Source organism: Pinus tabuliformis, chromosome 7 (assembly GCF_031772625.1).
Source record: "Pinus tabuliformis cultivar Carrire ecotype Pingquan chromosome 7, CPIR1, whole genome shotgun sequence".
In the NCBI taxonomy this organism is placed as follows: Eukaryota; Viridiplantae; Streptophyta; class Pinopsida; order Pinales; family Pinaceae; genus Pinus; species Pinus tabuliformis.
This window is the reverse complement of record NC_142293.1, coordinates 244,371,051-244,398,775: the sequence shown is the minus strand read 5'-3', so window position 1 is coordinate 244,398,775 and position 27,725 is coordinate 244,371,051. Positions and strand designations below refer to the sequence as shown.

The window sequence follows — 27,725 nt, the reverse complement described above, 5'->3', positions numbered from 1 at the left end:
GTTTCTCCTATACTGGGCTCGTTAAACTTTTACAGTAGAGGACCTGTTCAATTACAAACAGGAACGAACCACTCCTTCCTAGGGTTCGAATTTAAACTAGGTTGGACTCGTCCGAAGGATGAGCTTATAATCAAGCATATGTTATCCTCCTCAAGCTTGTTAAAAATAAAGAGGTACTTGCCAGAAATGGTGGGGGAAAAGAGAGAAGAATGAACCTGTTTGTCACCTTTTGTCTCAGAAGAAACTTTATTACCACTCTTGAACACGACACTTTTCATTCACCTGGGTTGGGAAATCTTTTACCTCACAGTTGACCAAATCACTTTGAAAGTCTTTAACCGGGTTCCAGGGGTTAACTTTGAGTTATTCGTCACCAAGCCATCTGTTGTGTCGTTATGTGTTCAAGAGGTCTGCAAGAAAAAACTTTCATCTGCAAAATACTTGTCATCCATTTGACCATCCCTGAGTCAGTCCTTACAGCAACATTTCTTCAACTTGAACAATGATTTCGTGTTGCGGGCTTGCCTGCAACGGGTCGCTTTCTATCGACATCGACACATTATCTAGAAAGATGACTTAGGAATCGACAGTACCTTGAAGTCTGCATGCATCAATGGCAGGTTTCTCGCCTTTGACGTCAGTTTACATCATTGACTTTCGATCAGAGGATTCCGTGAAGTGTTCGACATCAAAACATCTATTCACATTTCACGGGTTGTGCTTGGTACTTTGAGAACCATTGACATTACTGGTGGTTTCTCTCACGCTTGTTAACAGTTTACATCATTGACTGGTAATCAAGTGGTTTCTACCATGTTCGACATCAAATCATTTAATCACATGGCTAGAATCGTACCAATTCGGGAAGTAGAAGTGAAGACCCTGGATCTAGTTTCTACCATCCAGGCTGCGAGGAGTTTTGTATTCATTATCTATGTAGACTAATCATAAACAGATGGCTGCGTCCATACTGTGTCTACAAAAGTCTATAAAAATGATGTACTGCAAGATCATTCCTGTATCAGAATAGTTAGTCCATTAGTTAAAGTTTTGAATCTGAGTATGGGAATGCCTACCTCAGTGATGATATAATCTTATCCATGTATTTTGTGTTGAAAATTGCAGGTTCCAACCAGGCCATCCACAAGGCAATCCTTGAAATGATAAAGCGCTTCACCCTTCCTAGAATTACAAAACCCTATTCTATTCCAGGCTTCGCACTTTAGGGGGCAATCTGTTACACTAAAAAATGTCACCTTGACTACTTACAGTTAGTATGGCTCAAATCAACAGTCATGCTACCCTCTTAGGCAAGTCTTATGCCTCTGTTATCCATCTCAAACTCAAAGAAGAGAGAAAGTCTTGTAAAAACTATGTTTATCTCTGGGGTCGCAGGTTCTCTCTAGCCTTACCTGCGGGGACGCTGACCATGTTCACAAAATCTGCGTCCATGGACGCTCTGTATGTTAAGGGACAGGTGCGTCCCTCTGTAAAAGGCAAAATGCGCGAGTTTTATCTTGAAAAAGTTACTTGTGGTTACTTCTAGAACATTCTAGAGGTCGGTTTGATGAAATGGATGCGCCTCCAGTTGGTTCATGTATCTCTATTAAGGGGGAACTTATCCCATCAATAAGGGAGCTATCCCACCCATAGAGGGGGATGATCCCATTGATAGTGGACCTGAATAACCTCTTTACAGCACTATAAATAAAGGCATTGAGCCAGAAGGAGAGGAGGTTGGAGCTATACATTTTCTTTGGGTAAATGCTGCAGGATTTAGGTCTTCCATTAGAGCCTTTGTGAGGAGAGATTGTCTTCACTTGATTCTACTTGGGAGAGGGTGAGCTTTGTCAAAGTAGAGGAAAACCCTTGATGGACCCTGGGAGGAACTTGCACAACACCAAGGCCAGGTTGTAAGAGTTTCTTTGTTTCGTTATTAATACAAACTGGTTTATTTTTCTCAATAGCTTGTGTTAATGAGTTATTTCATGTGTTCCTTGGTCTGCATGTTGAATATATGTTTTATTATATGAAATGCAAGTGCTTGGTAATTGTTTGATTGTTTGTGGTTGCAGGAATTGACTTGAAGGAGGAGCTCATCCGGATCGTCAAGAACGGACTTCAACAACAGCGTTTTGGAATAAGGTAAGCCTAAACACTTGTAGTTTTCATGTTGTAAAAGGTGTATTTAGAGAAATATCACTCCATTTTGTCTTGTTTGTCATTAGAATGTCTTAGACTTCTAGGAAGGTCAGTCGTGTCCGCACCCTTGACAGATTCCGTGTGACAATGCATCATACTGATTCAGTTTGGATTCTTTTTCAATTTCAGAAGTTGTAGCAACAACAACACTAGAGAGAAGTGTTTCATGCAGAACATTCCAAAGGTACCAAATCAAGATAGAGTTTAATTCCTTTCTTGTTGAGAGGGAGTGTTGAAAACAGCAACAAGAAATGTTAAAAATAGCATCTATAAATTCTAATTTAATTTGTCCTTGAATTAAATTAAGAATTAAAACGAAATTATATTCTCATAGAAACTTGTAATAGTTAACTAAGTTGAGTTGACTTAGTTGACTCAGCAAATTTGAGTTGGAAGTCTATCCAGAGTCATCTAGAGTGATCCCTAAATTTTAGGGGCTTATGTTGAGTTCTTATTGAGTTGTAATTAATTAACTCAATCTAATTGAGTTATAGTTAGTTAAACGAGTTCAAACAGTTGAAGGAACTAGTAGGATGTAGGTTCTAACCCCGTACAGAAATTACCTGCACACAAATTCTAAAAACAAAAAATAAACGAAGGCGAGAGCACAACACATAAAACAAATATACATAGAGATTTTCCCCTGGATCCCAAAACCGAGACTACCAGATTGATTTTTCATTATGTTCCTTTCAATGTTACAATACATATATATACATGCAGAAGCATCCATAAACCCCAATCCATTAACCTTGGCTTAGAATATAACCATAGTTCCCTTGACCGTATCTACAAAATACCATGGACCAAAAACCATCGCGCCCAAAACCATGTGCAAAAACCATGCTCAAAACCATAGGTAGGTCCACCCACCTAATATAGGGTCCAAAAAAGAATTTCCTGGGGCGCTACCCCGGACCCGTAGAGGGGGGCTACCCCCCCACCCCACTGCACTTCGACGCAACGAAGGGGGGGCTCTGTCCCCCCTCTAACTACTGGGGCTAGTTGTGGAAAGAATATAACACATGTAATAATTTACAGGGTAAGTTCCTCAGATATAACACCAAAGGACACCACTCACAAACAGATCACAGATCAATACACGAGAATTCTTAGCATGGTTAAAACCCTCAAAGAGGGAAACAGTCCACGTCCTGGGCCAACGCAGCCACTTCAGGCAATTTATTAATAAAAGAAAGAAAAATTACATAAGCTTCTCTCATGAACAGTCACTTTACAAATGACCCTCCATGCTCTTTAAATAGAGATGATGGACCAATCAGGTGTTAAACCACGGATCAAGTGTCAGTAATACCGAGGAGAGAATGAACCTTCGGATCACTTCATGTCTAGAACATATCGCGATCGTTGGATTGTAAGTTACAAAAGTACATAGAAAAGAAACACACTTTACCTAACTCTACACTAGACCAAGTTATAGTTAATTATTTCCTATGTGTTGGAATATCCTAACAACACAACCCAACATTCTCCCACTTGTTGTTTTCTTTCCACAGGGGGCCATAAAAGAGCTTAGTCATTGATCCATCCCTGCGATGCCCATTGTTTCTCTACACCAAGAGAACTTCTCAGAGATCACAGATTTTGTCAATGCACCTGCAATATTCTTCAAAGTGTCCACCTTTACCAACAACACCTTTTTGTCTTCTATCATATCCCTCACAAAGTGATAATGAACATCAATGTGCTTTATATTTGAATGATAAGCAGGGTTCTTTGCTAAGAAAATTGCATTTTGGCTGTCACAGTCTATCCTTATAGCTAATTGTACTAACCCCATATTTGAACACAATCTCTGCAACCAAACTGCTTCCTTTCTTGCATGAGTGGCTGCCAGGTATTCTACCTCTGTAGTTGACAGTGCCACTACAGATTGTCTCTTACTCATCCAATTGACTGCACCTCCAAATAGGTTAAACACATACCCACTTGTAGATCTTCTCTGATCCAAATCTCCAACCCAATCTGCATCAACAAAGCCACAAATATCCAAAACTCTGTCCAATCTTGGTCTTCCTTGGTAGCACAAACTATAATCACTAGTGCCATGCAAATACTTGAAAACCCACTTCACTATTGTCCAATGCTCCTTCCCTGGTTTTGACATAAACCTGCTCAATACTCCCACTGCACGTGCAATGTTTGGTCTAGTACAAACCATCGCATACATCAAAATTCTGACTGCACTTGCATATGGAACACAGGACATGTCCCCTTCCTCTTCCTTTGTCTTGGGACACTGTTTAGCAGATAACTTTACACCTACAGGAATAGGAACCTTCACCGATTTACTATCCTGCACATTAAACCTTTGCAATATTGTCTCAACATACTTCCTCTGGTTTAACCAGAGCTTCCTCTTTGCCCGATCTCTCTTAATTTCCATGCCCAAAATATAGTTTGCAGCACCAAGATCTTTCATGTCAAATTTGGAGGACAATTGGGTCTTCAAATCCTAGATAATTTATTTGTCATTTCCAACCAGCGACACACCATCCACATACAAGACCAAATAAATAACACAGTCACCAATTAATTTAAAATACACACAGTGATCTATTTTTTCTTCTGGTGAAGCAATGTCCCTGTATAAATGTATCAAATTTCTGATACCACAACCTTGGTGATTGTTTTAACCCATACAAAGACTTTTTTAACTTGCATACCAGTTCTTTCTTACCCTTCACCGCAAAGCCTTCAGGTTGCTTCATGTAGATCTCTTCTTCTAGATCCTCGTGAAGAAATGTTGTCTTCACATCCATCTGTTCTACCTCAAAATCAAAAGCAGCAGCAACAGATAAAAGTAATCTAATAGAAGCTACCTTGGCAACAGGAGAAAAAATATCACCAAAATCAATTCCCGACATCTAGGAATAACCTTTTGCTACCAACTGAGATTTGTATTTATCCACCTTTCGTTCTGCATTCGTCTTCTTCTTGAACACCCATTTGTTGCCAATGGGTTTCCTTCCAGTCGGCAACTGCACCTAATCCCAAGCCTCATTTTTGTGCAAAGATGCCACTTCATCAACCATGGCCTCTTTCCATAGTTTTCCATCCTCTGAATCTACTGCTTCCTTCACAGTTCTAGGATCATCATCACTAATAGATAAAGAAAAATTTGAATAGAAAGTAGATGGACTATACCTTTCTAGCTACCTTCTTTCTCGAACTGATCTTCTCACAACAGGAGTTCGTGGCTCTTCATCTTCTGATTCCTCTTTAATTGTAGAGTCTAATTCTTCCTCCTTTAGCTCAAACTCTAACTTCTCAGGTTCCTTTGGTAGGAATTCATGTTTAATAACATCTTTCACCTCTCTAAACACCACATCTCAGTTGTACACAACCTTCCTTGTTACTAGGTTCCAAAGCTTATAACATTTTAAACCATCCTTATACCCAATAAAGATGCACTTTTCAAATTTACTATCGAACTTTGTTCTTTTCTCTTTTGGAACATGTACATATGCATCACATCCAAATACCCTCAGATGTGAAAGAGAGGGTTTCTTACCAGTCCATACCTCTTGTGGAGTCTTACCCTCCAACACTGATGAAGGTGATCTGTTGACCAGGTAACATGCTATCTCCACCACCTCTACCCAAAATTCTTGTCCTAACCCGGCACCATTGAGCATGATTCTTGCCCTTTCCATCAATGTCTTGTTCATTATTTCTGCAACTCCATTTTTCTCAAGTGTGTATGGAGTAGTCTTCTATTGTGCTATGCCACACTTCTTACAGAACTCTTCAAATTCCTTCTTGCAAAACTCTCCACCGTTATCTGTCCTCAACACCTTTATCTTCTTCTCTGTCTAGTTTTCCACCAGAGCCTTAAATTCTTTAAACCTGTCAAAGACTTCAGATTTCTTCTTGAGGAAATATATCCATGTATTCCTTGAGAAGTCATCTAGAAATGATACATAGTACATAGAATTACCCAGTGATGGAACCTTCACAGGTCCAAACACATCACTGTGCACAAGTGCTAATATATGTTTTTTCCTCTTACCACCAAAGGGGAAACTCACCCGATTCTGCTTCCCATATACACAATTTTCAAAGAAATCAAAATCCAAAGAGCTATTAATCATACCTTCTACCATACCTTTACCATGAAGTATTCGAAGGCCCTTCTCTCAGCTATGTCCAAGCCTTTGATTCCATAGCATGGTCTTTTCTCCAAATACCACTAGATCTTTTGCTCCACTTTCAGGAACCACAGAACTGTTGCGCCCGTAAATAATAGTGCTACCTTGCAGCTTGTACAGAGTTCCAATACAAACTCCTTGCATCAATACCAATGCTCCTCGAACCATCTTGCAGGTATCTTTCTTGAAAATTGTTTTTACACCTGCATCATCCAGCTTGCTTACAAAAATCATATTTTTGGCTAATGCAGGAATATGTATAACACCAGGAAGTGTTCTAATCCTTCCACCTTGCAACTTCAACTTGACTTTTCCGCAACCAACGATTCTAGCCTTCCTATCATCCCCCAAGAAGACATCACCACCATCATATTTCTCAAACTCACAGAACCACTCTCTATGGGGAGTGAAGTGAAAGGATGCACCTGAGTCAATCAACCATGCCTCATGATATACATGTGTACTTGAAGAAGAAGACAAGTACATATCCCCACCTTCATCTGAGGTGGTTTTCACCTTTCCAGAAGGAGCATCATCAGATCCCTTTCCTTTCTTAGGAGCTTTAGATTTACAGTCCCTTTTGTAGTGCCCTTTCTTTCCGCATTTCCAGCACACCTTTACAGGTTATCCTGGATATTTAGATCTCCCTCTAGATTTAGATCTCCCACTCGAGGACTTATTTTTGTTTATGTTCTAGGACCATCCTCGTACAGACAAGGAATCACCATTATGGCTCTCCATATTTTTCCATCTCATCTCCTCCGTCAACAAGGCTGAGACTATTTCATCAAACTGCAAGGCAATTACATTACTTCCTAGTGCAACAACCAAACTATCCCATGAATATGGTAGAGAAAACAACAAACTGATGCACTTATCTTCATCTAAAATTTTAATATCAACATATAATAACTGACTTACCACAATATTAAATGTGTTCAGATGCTTTTTCACCGAGTCTCCATCTTTCATCCTCAGGTTATACATCTTTTTCCATAGGAGTAGTTTATTCACCAGAGACTTAGATTAGTACAAAGCCCTAACTTGTCCCATAAATCCTTAGTCGTAGCTTCCCCTAATACATTCATCAATACTGAATCTAAGACACACAATCGTATTGTGCTTTTTACCTTTCGATCCAACTTCTTCGATTCTTCATCGGACACTCTCGTTGGTTTAGTACCAGGATCTTCTGAGATCCACTAATCTTTATCCACCAATGGATCCTCCATCTTGAGTTTCCACAACTCAAAAATCTAACCATTAAATTTGTCGATCTCTATCTTTCCACTGCTCGCCATCTTCTTTCACCACAAGAATTGATCCTGCATATTTCCCACTGAATAGGGTCTACCATAGGCCCAAGAAAAACCCCTTAGCAGCAAAGGCATCCCCTTGAAGCCAAAACAACTCTGATACCAAATGTAGGTTTTAACCCCATACAGAAATTACCTGCATATGAATTCTAAAAACAGAAAATAAACAAAGGTGAGAGCATAACACATAAAACAAATATACACAGAGATTTTCCCCTAGATCCCAAAATTGGGACTACCAAATTGGTTTTTCATTATGTTCCTTTCAATGTTACAATAATATATATATATATATATATATATATATATATATGTATATATATATATATATATATGTATATATATATATATATATGTATATATCTATATCTATATATATCTATATATATATATATATATATATATATATATATATATATATAGGTCGAAGCATCCATAAACCCCAATCCATTAACCCTGGATTAGAACATAATCGTAGTTCCCTTGTCCTAATCTACAAAATACCATGGACCAAAAACCATCGCGCCCAAAACCATGTGCAAAAACCATGCGCAAAACCATAGGTAGGTCTGCCCACCTAATATAGGGTCCAAAAAAAAAAATTCCTGGGGTGTTGCCCGAGACCCAGTCCTACTGGGGCTAGTCGTGATCTAGTAGTGGGGAGGAGCTTCAATGCAGCTTCACTGCTCCACCAGTTCACTGAATATTCACTCATAAATAACTCATTCATGTTGGTTTAGAGGAAGACCTAGTTGAGATTAGAGTTCAGGGATGGTGTACTATCAATTGTATAATTTTTCGAGTTGTACAGATGATGCATGCAATTAGTAGAAGGCCTATGGATGGATTGTGTAGTTATGAGTGGGGAATTTCCCAATTAAATATGGGCTAATTCTCTTAGTAATTGCGCAAGGAAGTAGGGGCTTGGCAGGCAGCATAATTGGCTAAGTGTTGGCTTGAGCTGGTTTTTGAAGCAGAGAAATAGTTTATACTTGTGCAGGAATTGTTCAGGTTGAACAATCATTGTATTTTTTTCTCAAATCTTCTGGTTAATGCAATATATATAGTCATGGTTTTGAGCAGTTGATTTCCCTAGAAAAATATTGTGTTATGTGCAATTGAAATTATTCCTTTCTGATTATTGTTTTCATCGATCAATTTTTGTTTCCGTTGATGAGTAGAGTATATTATTGTCTTATGTTTTAGCATACCACATAAGTTGTTGAATCTAAAAGTAAAAATATACATCCAGGTCATCATTAAACCACTACATGGAATTTCCACATCAACATGACACAACTCCATGTTATTAGGATGTTGTCATATGGAACCCGCATGTGACCCATGTGGCTCTACCATGTCACCCTGAGTAGTGACACATCACTCGTAGCATCCATGTGGAATCCACATAACCAATATTTTTTGGCACTTGGCACCTCATCCTAACTCACGGGTCATGTGGGGTCCAACTCCTTCATGCAAATCATTGATTTCCTATTAAATCTTATTTAGGGGATATCCGGGTGCACTTGGATTTGCACCATTGGCATCCTTCTTGGATGCTTGGATCTGCAAATTCTATTATGTGCATTCAAAGGCATCCAACCCTAGCCACAAATTTGCACTATGCCCTCACCCCAGAATGTCCCAAATACATCCTCCACTTGAGTTGATATGGCCTTGAGCCAATAAACCCTCCTATAGAGCCCACCCTGGATACACTATCTTTTTCCAAAATATGGACTCTTTTACATTTGGTCCTTGTTCCTATAATCCTCCAAGTAGGCCCCATTCCAAATAAACTCTTTAATCAAATAGATATTCAGCTCCTCCACTGCATAATATGTCTACCAGTAGAAAAGGTATTTGAGTCCTCTGCCCTCGAATACAAGGCTTTTCTGATAACTCATTCAAAATTAGATACAATCTAATTTTCTCAATACTTAGACTTATAAAATTTGAGAACTTCAAGGGACTTAGCCATAATTCTTCTTGAAGCCTTCCACTCCGCAAAACGTCCATTATATAGGAATAAAACCCTCATCCAAACACTAAACATTCCAAGTATTATACATAGTTATAGTACACTCAATGGACTTCTGAACATGCTTACTACTAGGCACCAAAATGAGCTAAGCCATAACTAATACTACTCTGTAAATTCAAATATAACAATCATTAGTATTAAAAAAAATAGAGATCCATGATATTCATAGCATATTATACCATGGAATATCACACACAACAACAGTCTAGATGAGTGAATCAATTAGTCATTCATGGCCATGAAAACAACTATACTCTTTATAAACATATCAACAAACACAAACGCCCCAAGCCCCTCATAATCCTAAGAACATTCACATAAGCATCTCATCATAGACAAATGGTAACTACACATTCCTCCATTAACAGTGCTAATACAAGCACTATCATAACACATAACGACATCATTTATCATTCATAGTGCAACATATATATAGGTAAATACACTTATCTATATAGCTTGAATGACTGGAAAATGAGGGAGGGACTTCAACTCTCCACCCAACCATAGGCCAACAACACTACAATCCTTCTTGTAGTTGACCACCTCGAGCTAGATTCAGAGTCTAAATAGTTCGTTTCTCAAGGGGAATTCACATCAATACTAGTCAACTAGATTACACAAGAATCAAGAGAACATAGTGTCTCCAAATGTTAATCACTACATGAATTAGAGCACATATTTTCTCCACTGGATAGACACTACACAAATCTAGAGCACACAGTACCTCCACTTGCAAAATCCTACAGGGATCTGGGCTATATTTCCTTCCTTTTGTGTGTTGGCCACACCAACATGCCCTACAAGGATAGGGATAGTATGGGATCTTCCTTCACTCAGGCGGCCCATACCCAACTTCAATGCTTGCACCAATAGAGCCATAAATTCATCAAGGAGATAGGTTGTAAAATAAATGGAGTGGCTTGGGTTTACACACAACATAAGAAGCTCCTCGTTATCAGTATTTAAATACATCTCCACTCCTCTAGCCCAGTCATTATTTATACGTTTATATTATTTTCCTTAATTACAATTCATAATGGAATTTACAAGAGGGGTGGTAAAAATGGTTGTCATAGAACCATTTTTATTTGAGGATCCTAATTTGGAAAATTGGGGCCTGAAACCTTTTGGAAGACATTTGAGGAATTTAACATCCTTTTGGAGGTAAACATTTTCTACATAAACATAGCACCCCATAGCACCATTCTAAACATAACTACCTTTCCAATGGTATAATAATCACCTCAATTAGAATACGTATGCAAAAGATATGCCACCTGGAACATGACCTTCCCACTTTGACCACCATTATTTGAGAGGATGTCACATCAAACCCCATTATTCCATGGAAAAGGGGCTAGTCATGTGATCATTATGAAAAATACTATAGAATATTCCATATTGTAACTCTAGTTAAGAGTTGAAGGAGACAAACTTAACCACTAGTAGGCTATCAGACTGTGTTATAACCAGACCACTAGGAGGAAACGGGATTTCATTCTATTCGAGTGAATTTTTGTTCCATAGATGAGTAGAGTACCTGAGAGTGGATAGAGATAAAATATAGATGTTTTGTGAATTGTAGTAGCCTGCAGGCCACATGTCTCACTTCTTTATACTTGCATCCATTTCCATTTAGAGAAAGAGAGAGAAAAGAAACCTCACCTTCTAATTGGGCTTTCTCCCATAAGGGTTCCCAAATAATATCTTATGATATTTTGGTTGTGAATGGTTCTATTTTTGTCTATTCTCCATTTTCCACATTTTACATATTGTATGCATGAAAAGAGTAACTTATTAAATCTAAAATTCTAAGGAAAATAACCCTCATAGCATAGATTTTGTATTCTAAGTATAATTTTGTCAGATATGTTATGACAAACTTTCCAATGGAATATTAATAACACTTTACATATCATAATGGTATGAGAATAGGTGTCTTAGGGTATATTATGGTGTTGCAAGGGATCCATATCAATTAAACTGAAAGTCATAAACCTCCAACCATGTGCGATGAATTTGTTAATAACCCTCAAGATCAAGCAGAGGAAATGTTTGCATGGTTGGAAGAACAAGTCATAAATACAAACCACAATGTGAACCTCCTCATGGAAGCCCTAACATATGAGCTTAGTCTATTCAGAGAATTTAATCTTCTAATGAAAAGGTCAGATTGAGGGGGAAATCAGGGGTCAGGGAAAACGAGAGAGAGAGTCTAAGAAAGAACCTGAAAATGAACAATGCAGTTTGAGTGTCATCAACCATTCACAGTTCCTATTCAATATTGAAGGAAAGGTCAACACCAAGCCATATCAAGGTGAGATTGACACTCTAAAGTTAAATTATTAGTTGCAACAATTATAATTTTATTTTAGTAATTCATCATATACAAGAACTAAAAACTTCATTTTCTCAGATGGAATTGGAGAGTCACACCATAACCCAATGGAAAAACCACATAGAAACCATAAGGTTAGAGGGAGATACTCAGTGGAATGATTTCAAAACTCTCGTAAAGTCATAATTTTACCCTATCAGATATGTAGAGGACAAGTTGTTCTGGTGGCATTACTTTAAGTAGAGATAGGGGTTGAGTGTATAGGAGTACACAACATAATTTAGAAATACGGTCATAATGTTGGGTATCTCCCCATAGAACCCAAATGTACTCATAAAGTATTTTAGAGGTTTGAAATACATTGTGGGAGAATATGGACACAAAGTTGAAGAGGTCTACAACATTATATCCACATGTAGATGGGAAAATGAAAGTAGTCAACATGAATTTGGTGCATCTCTTGAGGGGTTACAATCAAAAGCACTTGAGGACTTGGGATTAAAATATGATATATACACAACACTCTTATAGTAGAGTGGTCCACACTTGTATTGGTAAGTCCCCATTTGAAACTTGTTTGGATATTTGCCACCTTCACCATAGGATAATATGGACAACAAGGAGTGAGGGATGATCTTATAGGTTATGACTTAATGGCAAAAAAAGGTTAATAATATTAGGTAGACCTATGTATAGGTGTAGGAGATGTTACATAATTCACATGAAAAACATAAGCTTAGGCATTATCAACACATAACAAAGAAATTGTTCAAGGTGGGAGACAGAGTGTGGTTATAGTTGAAGAAGGAGAGGCTACATTGTCCTAGTAAAAAGATCAAGGCTCTTGATATGGTCCCTTTAAGATATTGGAAAAGGTGGGAGATAATGCCTATAGACTGAATCTAGACCCATACATGCACATTTACTCAGTGCCGAATGTAAAGAATTTGAAACTCTATGAGTCTTCCATGCTAGATCAGGAAGAGGAATGGGCCTTACTTTCTCTAGAGGATTTAGCAGTAGATGCTCAAGAAAAGTTGATAGAGGATAAAATTATTCAAAATAGGTCTAGAACTATAAGGAAGGAGCATCATGACCTTTGGTAGATTGGGTTGAAAGGATATAAGTAAGGCTAAACGATACACTTGAAAGAAGGTGGGGGGGAATTTTCTTCACCTCATTTAGTAGAATCTTTTTGAGACCAAATTGCTCCCAAAATGGGGAGGTATGCTTCGGACTGGATCATAATATGATTTGTCATCATCTTGATACTTTCAATGCAAAAAAAGCAGAGGAATTAGCTCACAAAACCATTTTTACCAATAGGTTCTAGTTTGGCGAATTGGGGTCCGAAATATTTTGAAATCCATTTAAGGCATTAAATGGTGTTTTTTGGGGGGTAAAACTTTGCTTCTTAAGTGCAAGTATAACACTCCCTAATGTCATTCTACACATAGATATTTTTCCAACAACGGAAAAATCACCTCAATAGGAACCTATATACAAAAGTTATGCCACCTAGAAATTGACCTTGCTATTTTGACCACCATGATTTGAGATGATGCCATGTCAATCGTCATTGTTCATGGAAAAGGGGCTAGCCATGTGATCATGATGAAGAAGAATCTAGAAGAGACTATATTGTAACTCTAGTTAGTTGAAGGATTCAAACTTAACCACTCTTAGATTATCGGGCTGAGTTATAAATAGGACGCTAGGAGGAAAAGTGATTCAATTATATTCGAGTGCGTTTTTGTTGCATAGATGAATAGAGTAATTGAGAGTGGATAGAAAGAGAGAAAACAGGAAAAAATTTATGTACTATAGCAACCCACAAACCACATGTCTCACTCCTTTGAACATACATATATATCCATTCAAGAAAAGAAAAAACAAAGAAACCTCGCCTTCGAACTCATATTTGTATTATTACGGTTGTGAATGATTCTCTATTTTCCATGTGTTACATATTACATGCATGAAAAAATCCAAAAATCTAAAAAAAAATAACTTACATAATTAAATTTCATATATAAATACACGTGATGATTTCTCCCAAATCAATAAAATTGTACTTATCATTTATAAAATATCATAAACTATTTTACAAAAGTAATACTATATTAAAATTTGTTATTATTAATATTTCCTTTTTAACCTATTATGTGGACTTATAATCATTAATTAAATAAACATTTTTTCCACGTGATTTTTTATAGTCGGTGATAAAACCACGTTTCCAAAAGTTTTACAAAATATTGTACCATACAAACTTTTTCAGCTCAAATATCAGACAGGTATTTGTTTTAACATTAAATTAAAATAAAACATGCATTTTTTAAGTAAAGTGATTTATTGAAAGAATCAATAAATCCACCCTTTTTCTACTAAGTTGACTTTGTCTTCCTATACCAATAGGTATTCAAGTGTTAAGGAATTTGCAAGTTCAGAAGAGTACCGAAAATAGGTGCCTATGAATGGAGGGATGAAATTCGCAAATACCCACTGTAATTAAAAAAAAAAAATGTCATGGGCAGCAATTGAAGTATATGAAATATTAAAACCCATTATTCTTATATGGCTTGCTTTATCTAACTAGGTCAGGGAGAGTGATCCTATAGTGAAGTTTAATATCTTGCATTTTGCAAAATAGTCTAATCACATATTTTTGCTTTGAAAATCGTGGAAATTTGATAAGATTTTGATCAATTTCGGTACGGAGTTTTGTAACTCTAAGTTATAGCTATCAAATTTCAAAATTTTAAGTGTTCCAAAAAATTTTGATGGTACTAAATCTATTTCTACCATAAAAATATAATTCAAACACTGCTACTATAAAATTTATTACAAAAAATTACATAAATTCTTATCACTTGAACAATTCCTCTACCTCAATAAACACTTCCTTGCATTTTTGTTAAAAAAATAAAAGAGTCTCCCCTACTTTCACCCAACTTCACCAATTTGGTTTGGTTAAAAGGGGCATGGTCAATCTTGTGTGAGGAGGAATGGTTACCCTCAATTATGAATACTTCAACAAAGTTTAACAATACACCATTTATCAAAGAATTTATAGAAAAATCACATTCTCACACACGTGATAAGGTTTTGCATATTTTTATAGATGATTATGATTGGAAGTTGTTTTACATCCACATCATTGATGTGAGTGGTTGATATAAAGAATTGGCCTTTGTGTATGTCATGGTATTGCTATTTGAATAGTTGGTTTTCATTATATAACAATATTATGAACTATAAATATTTTTAATTTAATTTATAAAGGGTATACATTTTAGTTATATATTTTTATATAATAAATTTTTAAAATTATAAATAGCTTAATATTATTTTTTATTTAAAAAAAAAGTTATTGTTTTTATTTTAATTATAAATATTTATTATTTTGATAATATTTTAAATTAACTATTTCTATTTTAATTATAAATACTCATTATATTAATACTATTTCAAATCAGGTAAAATCACAACTTTATATCATGCATAATAAAAAAAATTGAAATTAATAATGTAATTTTTATATATAATGATTTATTTTTATAATTATAAAAATTCCAATTATATGATTAATATAATTCGAAGATCTCTTCTGGGTATCCGCAGATCTCTTCTCGTAGATCTTAGTATCTCGCAGTATCTTCTGGTTTTCTGGGTATTCACCATACGGTTTTCGCGGATCTCGCAGTATTCACCATACGGTATTCGCAGATCTCTTGTGGGTATTCGCAGATCTCTCTTAGTATCTCGCAGTATCTTCTGGTTTTCGCGGATCTCGCAGTATTCACCATACGATCCCGTGGATGTTCGCAATCTTTTGGAGGCAGCGGAACGTGTGGAGGACGAGTAACGTGTGGAGGACACAGCTGCTGCTCCAGCATTCTTAGGGTCTGCGTTCAAATATTTGCTGTTGTTCCAGCATTCTCAGATCTGCGGTTTGGCTTTCGATCTGCGTAAAATATGGCTCCGAGCTTCGCAAAAATAACTGGTGGCTCATCCGTCTCTGGAGGGCAATCTCCTGCCCATATCGTGAGTGAAGCCCCAGCTCCCACTATCCAAGTGGTCCAGGACTCACTCGATGAAGCTTTGAAGTTCTCCGAAAGTGCCCTAATTTGTCGGTTCAATGGTTTTTGGCCGCGGCTGATAGCACTCCACAATTGGATCTCAGAGGTATGGAAGCCTATCATTTCTGATGAAATTAATATCTACCCCTGTGCTAGAGGTTTCTTTATAGTAGATTTTGAAAATCCTGAAAGCAGACAATGTATTCTAGATTCCGGCCCTTGGTTTTGGGAAAAATCAGGCCTATTCATGAAGCCATGGAACCCATCATTCGATCCCTCTACAGCAGTGATAACCTCAGCACCAGTTTGGGTGAGATTGCCAAGCCTACCCTTGCATCTCTGGAATCTCTCCTCGCTAAAAGCCATCGGAAATGCAATTGGGAAATTTTACTGCAGGTGCCCAGAAACAGAGGAATATGCCAGAACCACCTATGCACGCATCTGTGTGGAAATGGATTTCAGCGCCGGATTCCCAGCTGAAATAAACCTAACAAGTAAAGACTATGTGTGGAACCAGAAGCTTGATTATGAAAGTGTCCTCTTCAGATGTCGATCGTGCTTTGAGACGGGGCATCTAGCCAAAAACTGCCCAAAAGCCTCTGAGAAAAATTTTGCTAGAAAAAACCACCACAGATCTACATGGTGGGAAGGAGCACAAAAAGAACACTACACTGTCATCAAAGAAGAATATTCTGAGTCACAAGAAATCAAGGAAGAAGGAAACAACTCTCAAAGCAAGCAAGGAGAAAGCCCGCCCCAACAAATCAACAGTTATGAGGATCTGAATACCGCAGAAAATAAATCTTCATTTAACAGCAAAGCAGATCTCCTAAACCAAACTTCTCCGACTATAGATCGCGAAGCTAAGACACCAATGTCCCAAGAACCAGAAGAGATGAAGGAGATGCAAGACAAAGGAAGTTGGAAGACCGTAGAGAAAAGAAAGAAAGCTACAACACCAATCTCGCCAAGAAAGACGAGGAGCCAGACAAGTAAAAATTAAGAAAATTGTAGGTCCGATAGACCTATTTGGTCTCAGTGGACGTTAACCATCATCATCATCATCATCATATTATAATAATATGTTTTAATGATACATTTTATTTAATTTTAAATTTTAATAATAATATTTAAATTATACTCAACAATCACATACATGGTTTTTCATTTAATTATTTTTTTTTAATAAAAAGAAAGTTAATGAAAAAACAAAGTTCTTTCGTCCATCATAATTGTTTCTATCATGATTAGGGTTTTCCCAGTTACTATTGTGTCATCTTATTCTAAAGAAGTCAAGAGTTATTTCTATAGTGAGCTAATCTCCTCATCTTATTCTTGCAAATCTGTCCTAGGAATTTTTGTTTGCATGTTTGTCATTTGTTGCTCGCATTATGGGAAGCGATTTACTACAAGGATCTTTATGCTCATTGTGGATAGTCTAGTTATTGGAAAAAATGAAGAGCGTACATAGTTAACACAAAAACGATCACATCGCATTATAATCACATAAAATATTACATATGTGTGTGTAGATCACCGACTTCTAGATGATAAGATTTAAAGAAAGTGGATCTATGACTTGGACATAAATTATATACAACTCACACAACGACTTCACCTTGGAACTCACAATCACAACTATAATACACATGACATACATGGAAGCATTACTTCCAACACCCTCCCTTGATGCTTACATGACAAATTATAATACTAAAAAAAAAAGCAACAACATATACAAATATTTCGTCATATTTGTCTGATATGGTCTTCATTAGCACTTACATCCACTCTGGAACCTCATAAAAAATGCTCTTTCTTCACCACCAAGACTTTGAGCTACCACTTGACCTCTATTTAAAACATAATTTCCTCTAACCATCGTTGAAAAACTTGCATAATTGATGTTTCTTGACCTCTCGAAGGAAAATCTTGATATTGAACCATTCTATGGAACTGCCACCATCTGTTGAATATATGACCTTCCAATATATTCACCAATTATCTAGGATAGCAATCCAGATATTGAATGTCTTCAACAGTTAGTTATATAACTTGACCTTTCATAAAAAAACCCAGTATTGATGTTCTTGGAGCACGACAAGTCACATCAAATTGACCTTATTAAGAACAACTTGTAACTAATGCTCCTAGAGCATGATAGGTCACATTAGTTTGTTCAATAATTGTCATGTTCTTTGTGGTTCTATATAATATTTTTATACAATAAAATAATTTTACGACTGGTGAAATTAGAAAACCAAAAAACCACAAACACCAATAGGGATCTCACACACTTTTTTTTCCTTCTTAATACCCGAACTCAAACACCCTTGCTTTGCCTCTACATAATATACCAAAAAGCCTACAACAAACTCACCATGCCAATACTTTTTAACTGATGACTCATAATTCACAGTCACGATATAATTATCACATAAATAGCAATCTCACTCTTTGTTTTGTCGATCCGGATTTGAAATCCCAGGTAGTAATTAACATGGATTATAATAAAGTCCTTATATTTTTTCTTTTACCACCTTTAATTTGCATCCATGGTTAGTAATGGGCCATTAATTCTTCTTCTTTTAGCTATAATTGCATGGAACCAATTGTGTTTTCAGTATTGTCGTAGCTAACATAGGCAGTCACACCCAACACTCCCACTGGACTCTGCAGCGGAGCATTTAGAGACTTCTTTAGTGTTGAGCAAAAGTCAATCAATTTTGTGGCTTTTTTCAGCTTCTCAAATTTTCGATGTTATATGCATATGGCCTTTTGCTGTGATGACTAACTATTTGTTGCATACATATCCACAAAAGAAAGCTCTCTCTCTCACACACACACACATATATACACAGGAAGAAATAAAATTCACAATAGAAATCAACTCTCATACACCTATATTAATATATTTATAAAGAATCAATCCTCAAGACTCTCTCATCTTCCTGGCCCTCCTGTGAGGGAGTTAAGCTAGAACATGCTTTTGTACCATATTGGAAAAAATGGAGAACATACATAATTAACACAAACATAAATCACATTACATTATAATTGCATAAAATGCTATGTATATATAGGTGTAGATCACTTACTTCTAGATGATAAGATTTGAAGAAGGTGGATCTATGACTTGGATGCAACTCAAATACAACTCACAAAATGACTTCACCTTAGAACTGACAATCACAACTATAATACACATGACACACATGGAAGCATTACTTCCAACACTAGTCTCATGCTTTTATTGGTCATTGGCCTCGTAATGGATGGTCTTCCCAATCCCAATGAGGAAGCTTGTGATTCTCTGCCTTATGGTTCTTCGATTGGTCATATTTGTCTTGAGAACGAAAAATTTGAAAAAAGGTTAGAAGCCATCTATAATCTTCATTTCGGGCCATATGCGGTGAAAAAGAATATCATTATTCTTCACAAAAGAGTTTTAGTTGGTAAGTTTACATGCCTTTGGCTTAGTCCTAACTTTGTCCTGAATTGAACTTCTAAAAAATAGGTGGATCATGAACAGGTTGCTACATTGACTATGGAAAAAAAAAATTATTATTATTATTATTATATATTTATTTTTTCTCTGAAAGAAAAGATGATAGGGATCTAATATTCAAATATGGACCCTAATTCCAGGACTTTAGCGAAATGTTTATTTCCCACTAGACTCAAGACTTTAACCCTAACATGGAAATTTCCTCTACCCCTATTTTTAATGACTGTCATATCTACCCATTATTTCTAAGGTGATGGTATTTTCAAAGTTATTAGAGACAAGTTGGCTGAATATATTACTCATGTAGAACCTAAGGATAATATTTTCATGTGTGTCATAATTTTTGTGGAAATGGATTTTGCAAAGGGATTTCTTAACACAATTCACGTTGACCTAGAGGGATGGAGGCATTTTCATTTTCTTAAGTATGATCAAGTTACTTTCACATGTAACTCTTACCATGAGTACAAGAACTTTGCCAAACTTTTCCCTAATGCTCAAGCAACTCGGTCATTTTATAAGCCAACTCCAATTTGTTATAATAATGATGAGCAAGGATCATTCACTCAAGTTTCAAGAAAAGAAAACAAATAAAAACCTAGGAGGACTCAATTTTTCAATAGACCTAAGTAACACCTACTTACTCTCTCCAATAACAGAGTTAGAACATTGCCATCCTTGGAGGGAGAAGATGAGGATCTTGTAAAAAAAAGTTCTAAAATAATAGTTTAGAGAATCAACTTGGATCCCATCCAGTCCCCCAAAATGACTTGTTGGCATAAGATCAATTGAAAATAGAGAACATCAATCGTCATATTAAGGATGAGATCCCAATTGGGGAAAATCGTGAATCTTAATAATAAAAGGATCCAGTTTTAGAAAATGAGGATTCAAACTTTGAAATGGAGAAAGAGGAGGGAAATCAACCCTCTACTTCTCCTTCCATTGAAGATGTTTTAAATAAATTTGCATTCACCCCCTCCGTTAACAAGAGGTAAAAAATATCACAAACGGAGATCGCCAAAATTTGGTACACAACAATCTCTTGACTCCTTTGGATCCAGTGGGAGTTTGTTCCACTCCAACCTTAGACATGTTTTATTTTTACATTATTTTTTACAAGCAATTTGTAAGAATCTACTCTTATACTTAAAAAGTAGTAAGATCAAGTTGTAGAAGGTTTAAAGTTAGATCTCTCTCCTTTGTCATTTTGATGGAAGAAAGATTGTTTCTTATTTTCATGGAAAAAAAAATTGTTTTGTTTTTAATGTCTTTTCTTTTGAGAATTTTTGAAGCAAATATTCCTTACATCATTTTCTCCATGTATCTCCTCTACATGCTCCTTATATCATTTTCTCCAATATATTTTCTCTACCTACTTCAATTACAATTTTTTTTTATTAATATAAAATTTCTAATAATTATGGTAAAAAAATATTATATTAATTTAATTTTTTTTTATACTCCTGGACTACATATTAATTTTTCAAATAATCTAAAAAATATATGTTATGAAGTTTTACAAAAATATTATATCATACAACTTTGTTTATATCTTAAAAGAGTATTTATTTTTAATACAAAATTAAAATAATTATATATTTTTAAAAAAAATAATAATTTATTTTAATATAAAATTTCATCATAATCATTAAAAAAATCCAAGTTGCATAGGTCAAGGAAGGTGAAAAAAGGAATTAAGTTTGATTTGCTCTTCGAAATGGAGCACAAAATTTTGACTTTGTTTCTAAGAGGAAATAAAGTTAAACAAAAACTTCTAAATTCCCATTTAATTTTAAATTTGATATTAAAAAAATATTTTTATTAAAAAAATTATTTAAATGAAATCTTTTACATCAAATTGTTTAAAATTATATTTAAATATATAGATTTAAGATGAAAATTTAATTGTTAAGTTTTACTAGCACAACCAGTTGAGGATGAGCTTAGTCAGCAAAGTGACTCAAGATCAAACCTCACGAGATGGTTGTGGATCAAAGCGACTTAGGATCAAACCTCATGGGGGTGGTTGTGGATCAAACCTCACCAGGGGGGTTGTGCCCTGTGCTAGAGGTAGGAGACATGCTAAAAAACCCAGTTAGCTAAGGGATGGTGTGGCCTAGGTCGAGTGCGATCCCTAGGTGATTTTGACGGATTAGATGGGATGGTGTGACCCAGGCCAGGCGATGCCCTCGTGACTTTCATGGATTAGATGCCCTTGGGTCGCGGTTCCTCAAGCCACATGTCAAGCCTGGAGGATCGCTGGTATGGCTCAAGCTCGGTGCAATCCTCAAGCCACATGTCAAGCCTGGAGGATCGCTGGTATGGCTCAAGCTCGGTGCAATCCCCTGGTGACTTTGACAGATTAGATGTCCCTGCTACTCGAGCCACATGTCAAGTCTAGAGGTCTGGATTCAGAGAACTTGACAAACAAACAAAAACGATGAAAACTTAATTTTTTTAATTTGATCCATAAAAGAAAAAATACTCATTTATGTTTTATATTAATAATTTTAAAGAAATTTTTCATTATCTTGAATTTATTGTTATATTAGAACTAGTTTATACAGATTTTTGTTCCATAATTTTCACTAAATAAAACATGTCTCCCTAGATTTGAATCAGCCATAGCTAAAACAAAAACATGTGTCTCACCCAAAACTCTTTCAATATTAAAAACAGTTATTAAAAATATATATTTTATATTTTTTAATACTAATTTTATATTATTAATTTTTAAAGCTTATTAAGGATTAATTCATATTTAAATTATTATTTTTTTACAAACTCAATTGTTTAAAAGACAAATTTATCCATAATTCATATTATTATATTTTTTAAATTATAATTAAATATTATTATTAATAATTTTAATTTTAATTATAAATTATTTTTTATATTGTATTTAAAAGTCAACGGTTAAATTTTAATCTCATTTTACTGAATTCACAAGTTTTCTTTCTCAATGCATTCAAGTTTTATAAATTATTTACTATCATTAAAAAAAAATCTTTTTATTATTTTTATCATTTAATACCTCATTTTCATCTTTCTACTTTAATATTCAAGTTTTTATAAATTATTTACTATCATTTAAAAAATAATCTTTTTATTATTTTTATCATTTAATACTTCATTTTCATCTTTATAGTTTAATATTCAAGTTATATTTATTATTTATCTAAATTACTATGTAAACCCTCTTTTCTGCTATACCCCTATTCCCAACACATTCAAGTTTCCATTAAAATATATATATATGATTATTTTACCCTTTCTCAATCTTTACAATGTAATATTCCATATCTGGGTCATACTTATAAAGTTTAAAATGTAATCATGTTTCTGCTTTCAATATATTAGTTATTTGATATTTTTATACCAACATTAACCTATATTAACTTAAAAATCAGTAACTCAAAAACATAATTATATTAAATATATAGAACTATAATCGAAATATATAATATAAACCAAAAAAAATCAATATTTATTATAATTAAAATTAACATTTTTAATATTAATATTTTTTAAAATTTATTTTTTATTATTATTATTTTTAAAATTGAAAAAACAATTACCAACATTTGTTCCAATACATTTAAATTTCCATAAACTATTTACCTATCATTCTCTCTATCTTCTATCTTTTCAATTCAATGCTCCACTTTTTCTTAATGGTAACATCAAACCTGTGTTTTGCTACTCCCCACTCCAACACATTCAAGCTTTCTAAACTTCTTTTTACAATGATTTTCACTCTTTCTGTCTCCAATTCAAGATTCCATACCTGTTCTGAATATTTTTGAGATATACTCAACGTTTTCAATATATTTAATGCATTGGACTTGATCATTTTTATCGGACATTATTATGTATTAAATTAAAAATCATTAACTCAATGAATATAGACAAGCTTAAAGCCAAAATACATAACATGAAGATAGATAAGAGAAATGCACATATTCAGTATCTATAACAACATTTATTAGTACTTATTCAGCGCACTGTTACACATGAAAAAGCCTGATTGTCTGTAATCATGGCTAAGTTTACAATTACCAACTGTACTTTCTAAATACCACCATCTTATTCATTACAGCTTGGGGATTTGCTTCCATCCCCAGCTGATAATATATACTGTGCTCCGAATTCTGGTCATGTCGCTAATTACAGACACATGGCCTGAGAATTGGAATATGACATTATAATTTTACTGTAGGGGTTAGTTCCTCCCCTCTATAAGTGCAGACTGACTGGTAAGGATTTATATATTTACATATTCCAGAGATGAGATGAGAGAATGCCTTTAACATGGTTGGGCATTCTTCCTTCTCTGCTATTGTTAATTAATATACAGATAAAAGAATATATACACAGATGCACAGAGTGAGGTCGTATGAAGAACCCTGAGATTCGGATCATGGTGCCCACAACAGAAAACCAATCCCTGGACTGCGTGGATCCTGTCACAACATACCCATTTTATCCTGATGTGTATATATCTATGAATATATAAAACTTGAAGTGCAGATGATATCTGTACTGCATGTATGCATGTATATATACCTCATGCTTATCATACTGATAATCTGGTACATGTATAGTGAATCTATGCTGTAGTACTTGTTCAACAACAGAAGTACCGAGGAATAATTAGGCTTCAGCTCTGTGATTATATATATGCTGAAGGCTTCTAACATATATAGGTGGGATATATAAGACTTCCCAGAGGAGCTCTCAAAGGGATTCCCTTCCTCTTTCTTGCAGTTCTGTAATTGATTATCATGGGAGGAGTTGGAGGCGAGATATTGTCATGTGAATTGCTGGCAGGGCTGTAACCAAACACTGCTGTCTCGTAGCTTGCACCATCTTCATGGTGGTCATGGTCATGCTCATTCTCAGCTTCAAGGTGTAATCTCTTCTTGTAATCCTTGTTTCTGAATTCATGGAGACCCTTGTGTGTCTTCTGTCTCTTGTAAGATGAGGAGTCCTGGTCGGAGTCAAACTCAGCTTGCTGTTTAGGCTGTAGCAGAAATGTCATATTGCAGAGGTTCCGTCTTATGCCTGCTGCCTGAAATGTAAAACAAAAGAACAAGCTTAGTCCATTGACTGGGAAAGAAGCAGCCATTAAATGAGCAGGCTAGACACAGGGCTCAAACTGATTCTGTCCTCCACAGGTTTGCAATGGGGCACTTACATTGGTTGAGTCAGGCTTGGGGTTGTAAATCATATCCTATTTAACTATCTAAGATATCCTATGGATTGAAGGCTAAAAACCCTCAAAATTGTAGATAGACTTCTGAGCTGAACTGTGTAAGTCGGCTGAAACATCTGATGTTTTGGGCAGTCACTCTGCTCGTTATTCAAAAAACAAAAAACGCTTTTTTGCCCTTGAAAGTGAACAGAGTATTTGTCCAAATTTCGAAACTTTCAACCTACTTACACGGTTCAGCTCCAGAAATCTATCTACCATATAAACAACTGTGAAAATATGCATTCAAACAAACCCTTAACGTCCTCTCTGCCTACCCAAGAAGGAGTGAACAGTAAAAGCCCATTAGTTCTAATGCTGAAAATGTTGACTCCACTGAAAATGCTAATTGGCATTACCTTGCAGCCCAAGGAGCAAAACTGGAAGGTATCCAAAAGGCTTCTTTCACATATATCGCAGGTATTGGTGACACCCTTCCCCGGCCTGGGTTGAGGTCTCTCATTAAGAAAAACCACACGGGCACTGTTGATGATATATGTCTGTATGCCTGTTATATCCAGTATCTTCTGAATTTCCGAAACCCGGATTACATTGTGATACGAAGACCTCCGTATCTATTGAGCCCAACCCATCAAAAACCACAGTAAGAATAAAGCTGTAAACCTCAAAACCTCAGCCATGGCGAAATTCCGATTGAAAGGACAGAAGAAACACTATGAACATTGCAATACCTGAACAATTGGATGATCTCTGTGGTGTTCCAGGCAGTAGGTGCACAACCCACCTGACATGCAATCGAGGCAATACATGTTGCATTCGCTCTTGTTTGAATCCCCATGAATTTTACAGGCAACGAAGAAGCTTGTCTGCAGAAGGGGCTTCAACCATGGAGGACCAATTTCGTTATCCTCCAATGGCAGAGTCCTTCGAACCTGCAGTTATCCATGAAAACAAAACAAAGAGATTCTGTAAGAGCATGGAGACCATTAATGAGTGCCTGATATATTCAAGGCCTGTGAAACAGAAAACTGATTTACAGAAAAGCAAAACAAAAGCATACCATGAATCTCGGTCTCTTAGATTTTAGAAGAGAACCTTTGGATTGGGCTTCGATAGCCAGCTTGCTCGTGTTAATGCTCTGTGAAAATTGCTCTGCTCTTCTCTAGGGTTGCTCCTCTGCAACTCAGGTCTGCAAGCACAGATTGATTGATTGAGCGAATTTTTATTGAAATTCTTGTGCAAAGCGACTTTACGAGGTTATTCATTACATATGGAGAGAGAGATGGGGGCGTGGAGATTCCCAAGCCTGATAGAAACCGAGCGAAGACAGGGACCCACAATTCTTATCATTATTCGCATTAATGATCACAAAGCGCCAATGTGTAACCGCTACCGGCTTTAACGACTTTGGTTAACCACAAGCCAACGGACAGATGTGCACCTGAAAAGCCATGGCTGGTGCCCAATGATCTTACGCTTCAGCTCAGCTTGGAATCTGTCTCAATTTTACCCCAAGTTTGCCCAGTCAAACTTATGTTGAAACGTTTAAAAAAAATGTTACCCCCTCTCATGCAATTTGGGCTATCTAGGTCTTGTCAATAGTTGTAAGAAAATCTGATCTCCTCTCATGCAATTTGGCCCATCAAAGTTTTGTTAATAATTTTAATCTTTGATTGGTTAATAATTTTATTAAAATTTTATTGTGTAATTATTTTTTTAGGTGGGAAAATTTATCATAATTCAGTTGTCAAATCAGCGATGAGGATAACTATTTCTCGTTGTTATTCGTAAATGCACGGTCACTCATCATTGCTATTCAAGGAAAACCAAGCCACCTGGTGGACTCATCATCTTATTCAAGGAAAACCAAGCCACAAGGCACCTGGTGGACTCATCACCCTTATGCAAGGAAAACCAAGCCACCTGGAAAAATTGGTTGGTGGTTCGTAAGGGGCAGCGTTTCACTCCTGCGAGATGCCTCTGGTCTTGGGCCGTTAACCTATTTCCTTACGTTCGAGGAAGACGAGCTCTTAGCCAAGCATAAGCACTTTGGGAATACTCTAGGCCCAACTACCATGCAATTTACCTATCAAAATTTTGTTAATAGTTTTAGTTTTCAGTTTTAAAATTTTTAAGATATTTGGGGTTAAAATTTGAAGTTATTTGTATGAGTGAAGTTAAGCATAGTTTTAGTATTCTGTTTCAGTTGTAGTTTACTGGGTTAAATTTTGACTCATTTAAACCAGTGTTGTTAAATATAGTTTTGGGGTTCAGTTCGGATTTTTTTACTGGATTAAATTTTGACTCATTTGCATGATTAAAGTTAAGCATGGTTTCAATGTTATGCTTCAACTTCAGTTCAATAAGTTATATTTCAAATCATTTGTATGTATAAAATTAGTTTTAGTGTTTTGTTTGAATTTTAGTTAATTGAGTTGTACTCCAAGTTATTTATTTGGATAATGTTAAAGATGAGTTTAGTCTTTTACTTAGATTTTAGTTTGTTGAGTTAAACTTTGAAGTATTTGTATGAATAAGTTTAAGTATAGTTCTAGTGTTCTGTTTAGATTTTAGTTTTTTGAGTTAAATTTTGATTCATTTGCAAAAGTAACATGAAACATTTATAAAATTTTCACAAATCCTTTGATACAATTTATGTTTTTTTGAAAATTTTTGTCATTTTAATAATATTTTATCTAATTATAAATGATATATTAATAATTGAGGCAGTGACAATCAACCATGAACAAATATGTGTAAGAATTTAAGAGTTCAAAATCACAAATAAATATACCTAAATCAAAATACATAAAATACATAAAATTTATTGTGTATAACTTTT

General features: G+C 35.5%; 1 protein-coding gene across 2 annotated transcripts; it reads right to left on the bottom strand.

Annotated features, from left to right (window-relative positions):
* Positions 1–23,631: 23,631 nt before the first annotated feature.
* Positions 23,632–26,157, bottom strand: LOC149246766 (protein RGF1 INDUCIBLE TRANSCRIPTION FACTOR 1-like). Of its 2 annotated transcripts, XR_016266555.1 has the most exons (5): positions 25,944–26,157; positions 25,615–25,815; positions 25,282–25,497; positions 24,238–24,742; positions 23,632–24,134 (listed from the first exon to the last, which is right to left on the bottom strand). XR_016266555.1 is itself a non-coding variant. In XM_089458021.1 (4 exons), the coding sequence occupies exons 1-4, from the start codon at positions 25,944–25,946 to the stop codon at positions 24,365–24,367; spliced, it is 798 nt and encodes a 265-aa protein (XP_089314147.1). In that variant the 5' UTR covers positions 25,947–26,157; the 3' UTR covers positions 23,632–24,364. The 2 variants fall into 2 exon arrangements, 1 of the variants encoding a protein (XP_089314147.1); XM_089458021.1 differs by having other exon boundaries at positions 23,632–24,742.
* Positions 26,158–27,725: the final 1,568 nt, after the last annotated feature.

What these genes read in the sequence shown, in the direction of transcription:
- LOC149246766 (XM_089458021.1), bottom strand. An exon ending in GAGATCATCCAATTGTTCAG is followed by an intron (nt 25,498 to 25,614) that starts GTATTGCAATGT and finishes TGGGCTCAATAG; the next exon opens with ATACGGAGGTCTTCGTATCA. An exon ending in TTTGCTCCTTGGGCTGCAAG is followed by an intron (nt 24,743 to 25,281) that starts GTAATGCCAATT and finishes TTTACATTTCAG; the next exon opens with GCAGCAGGCATAAGACGGAA.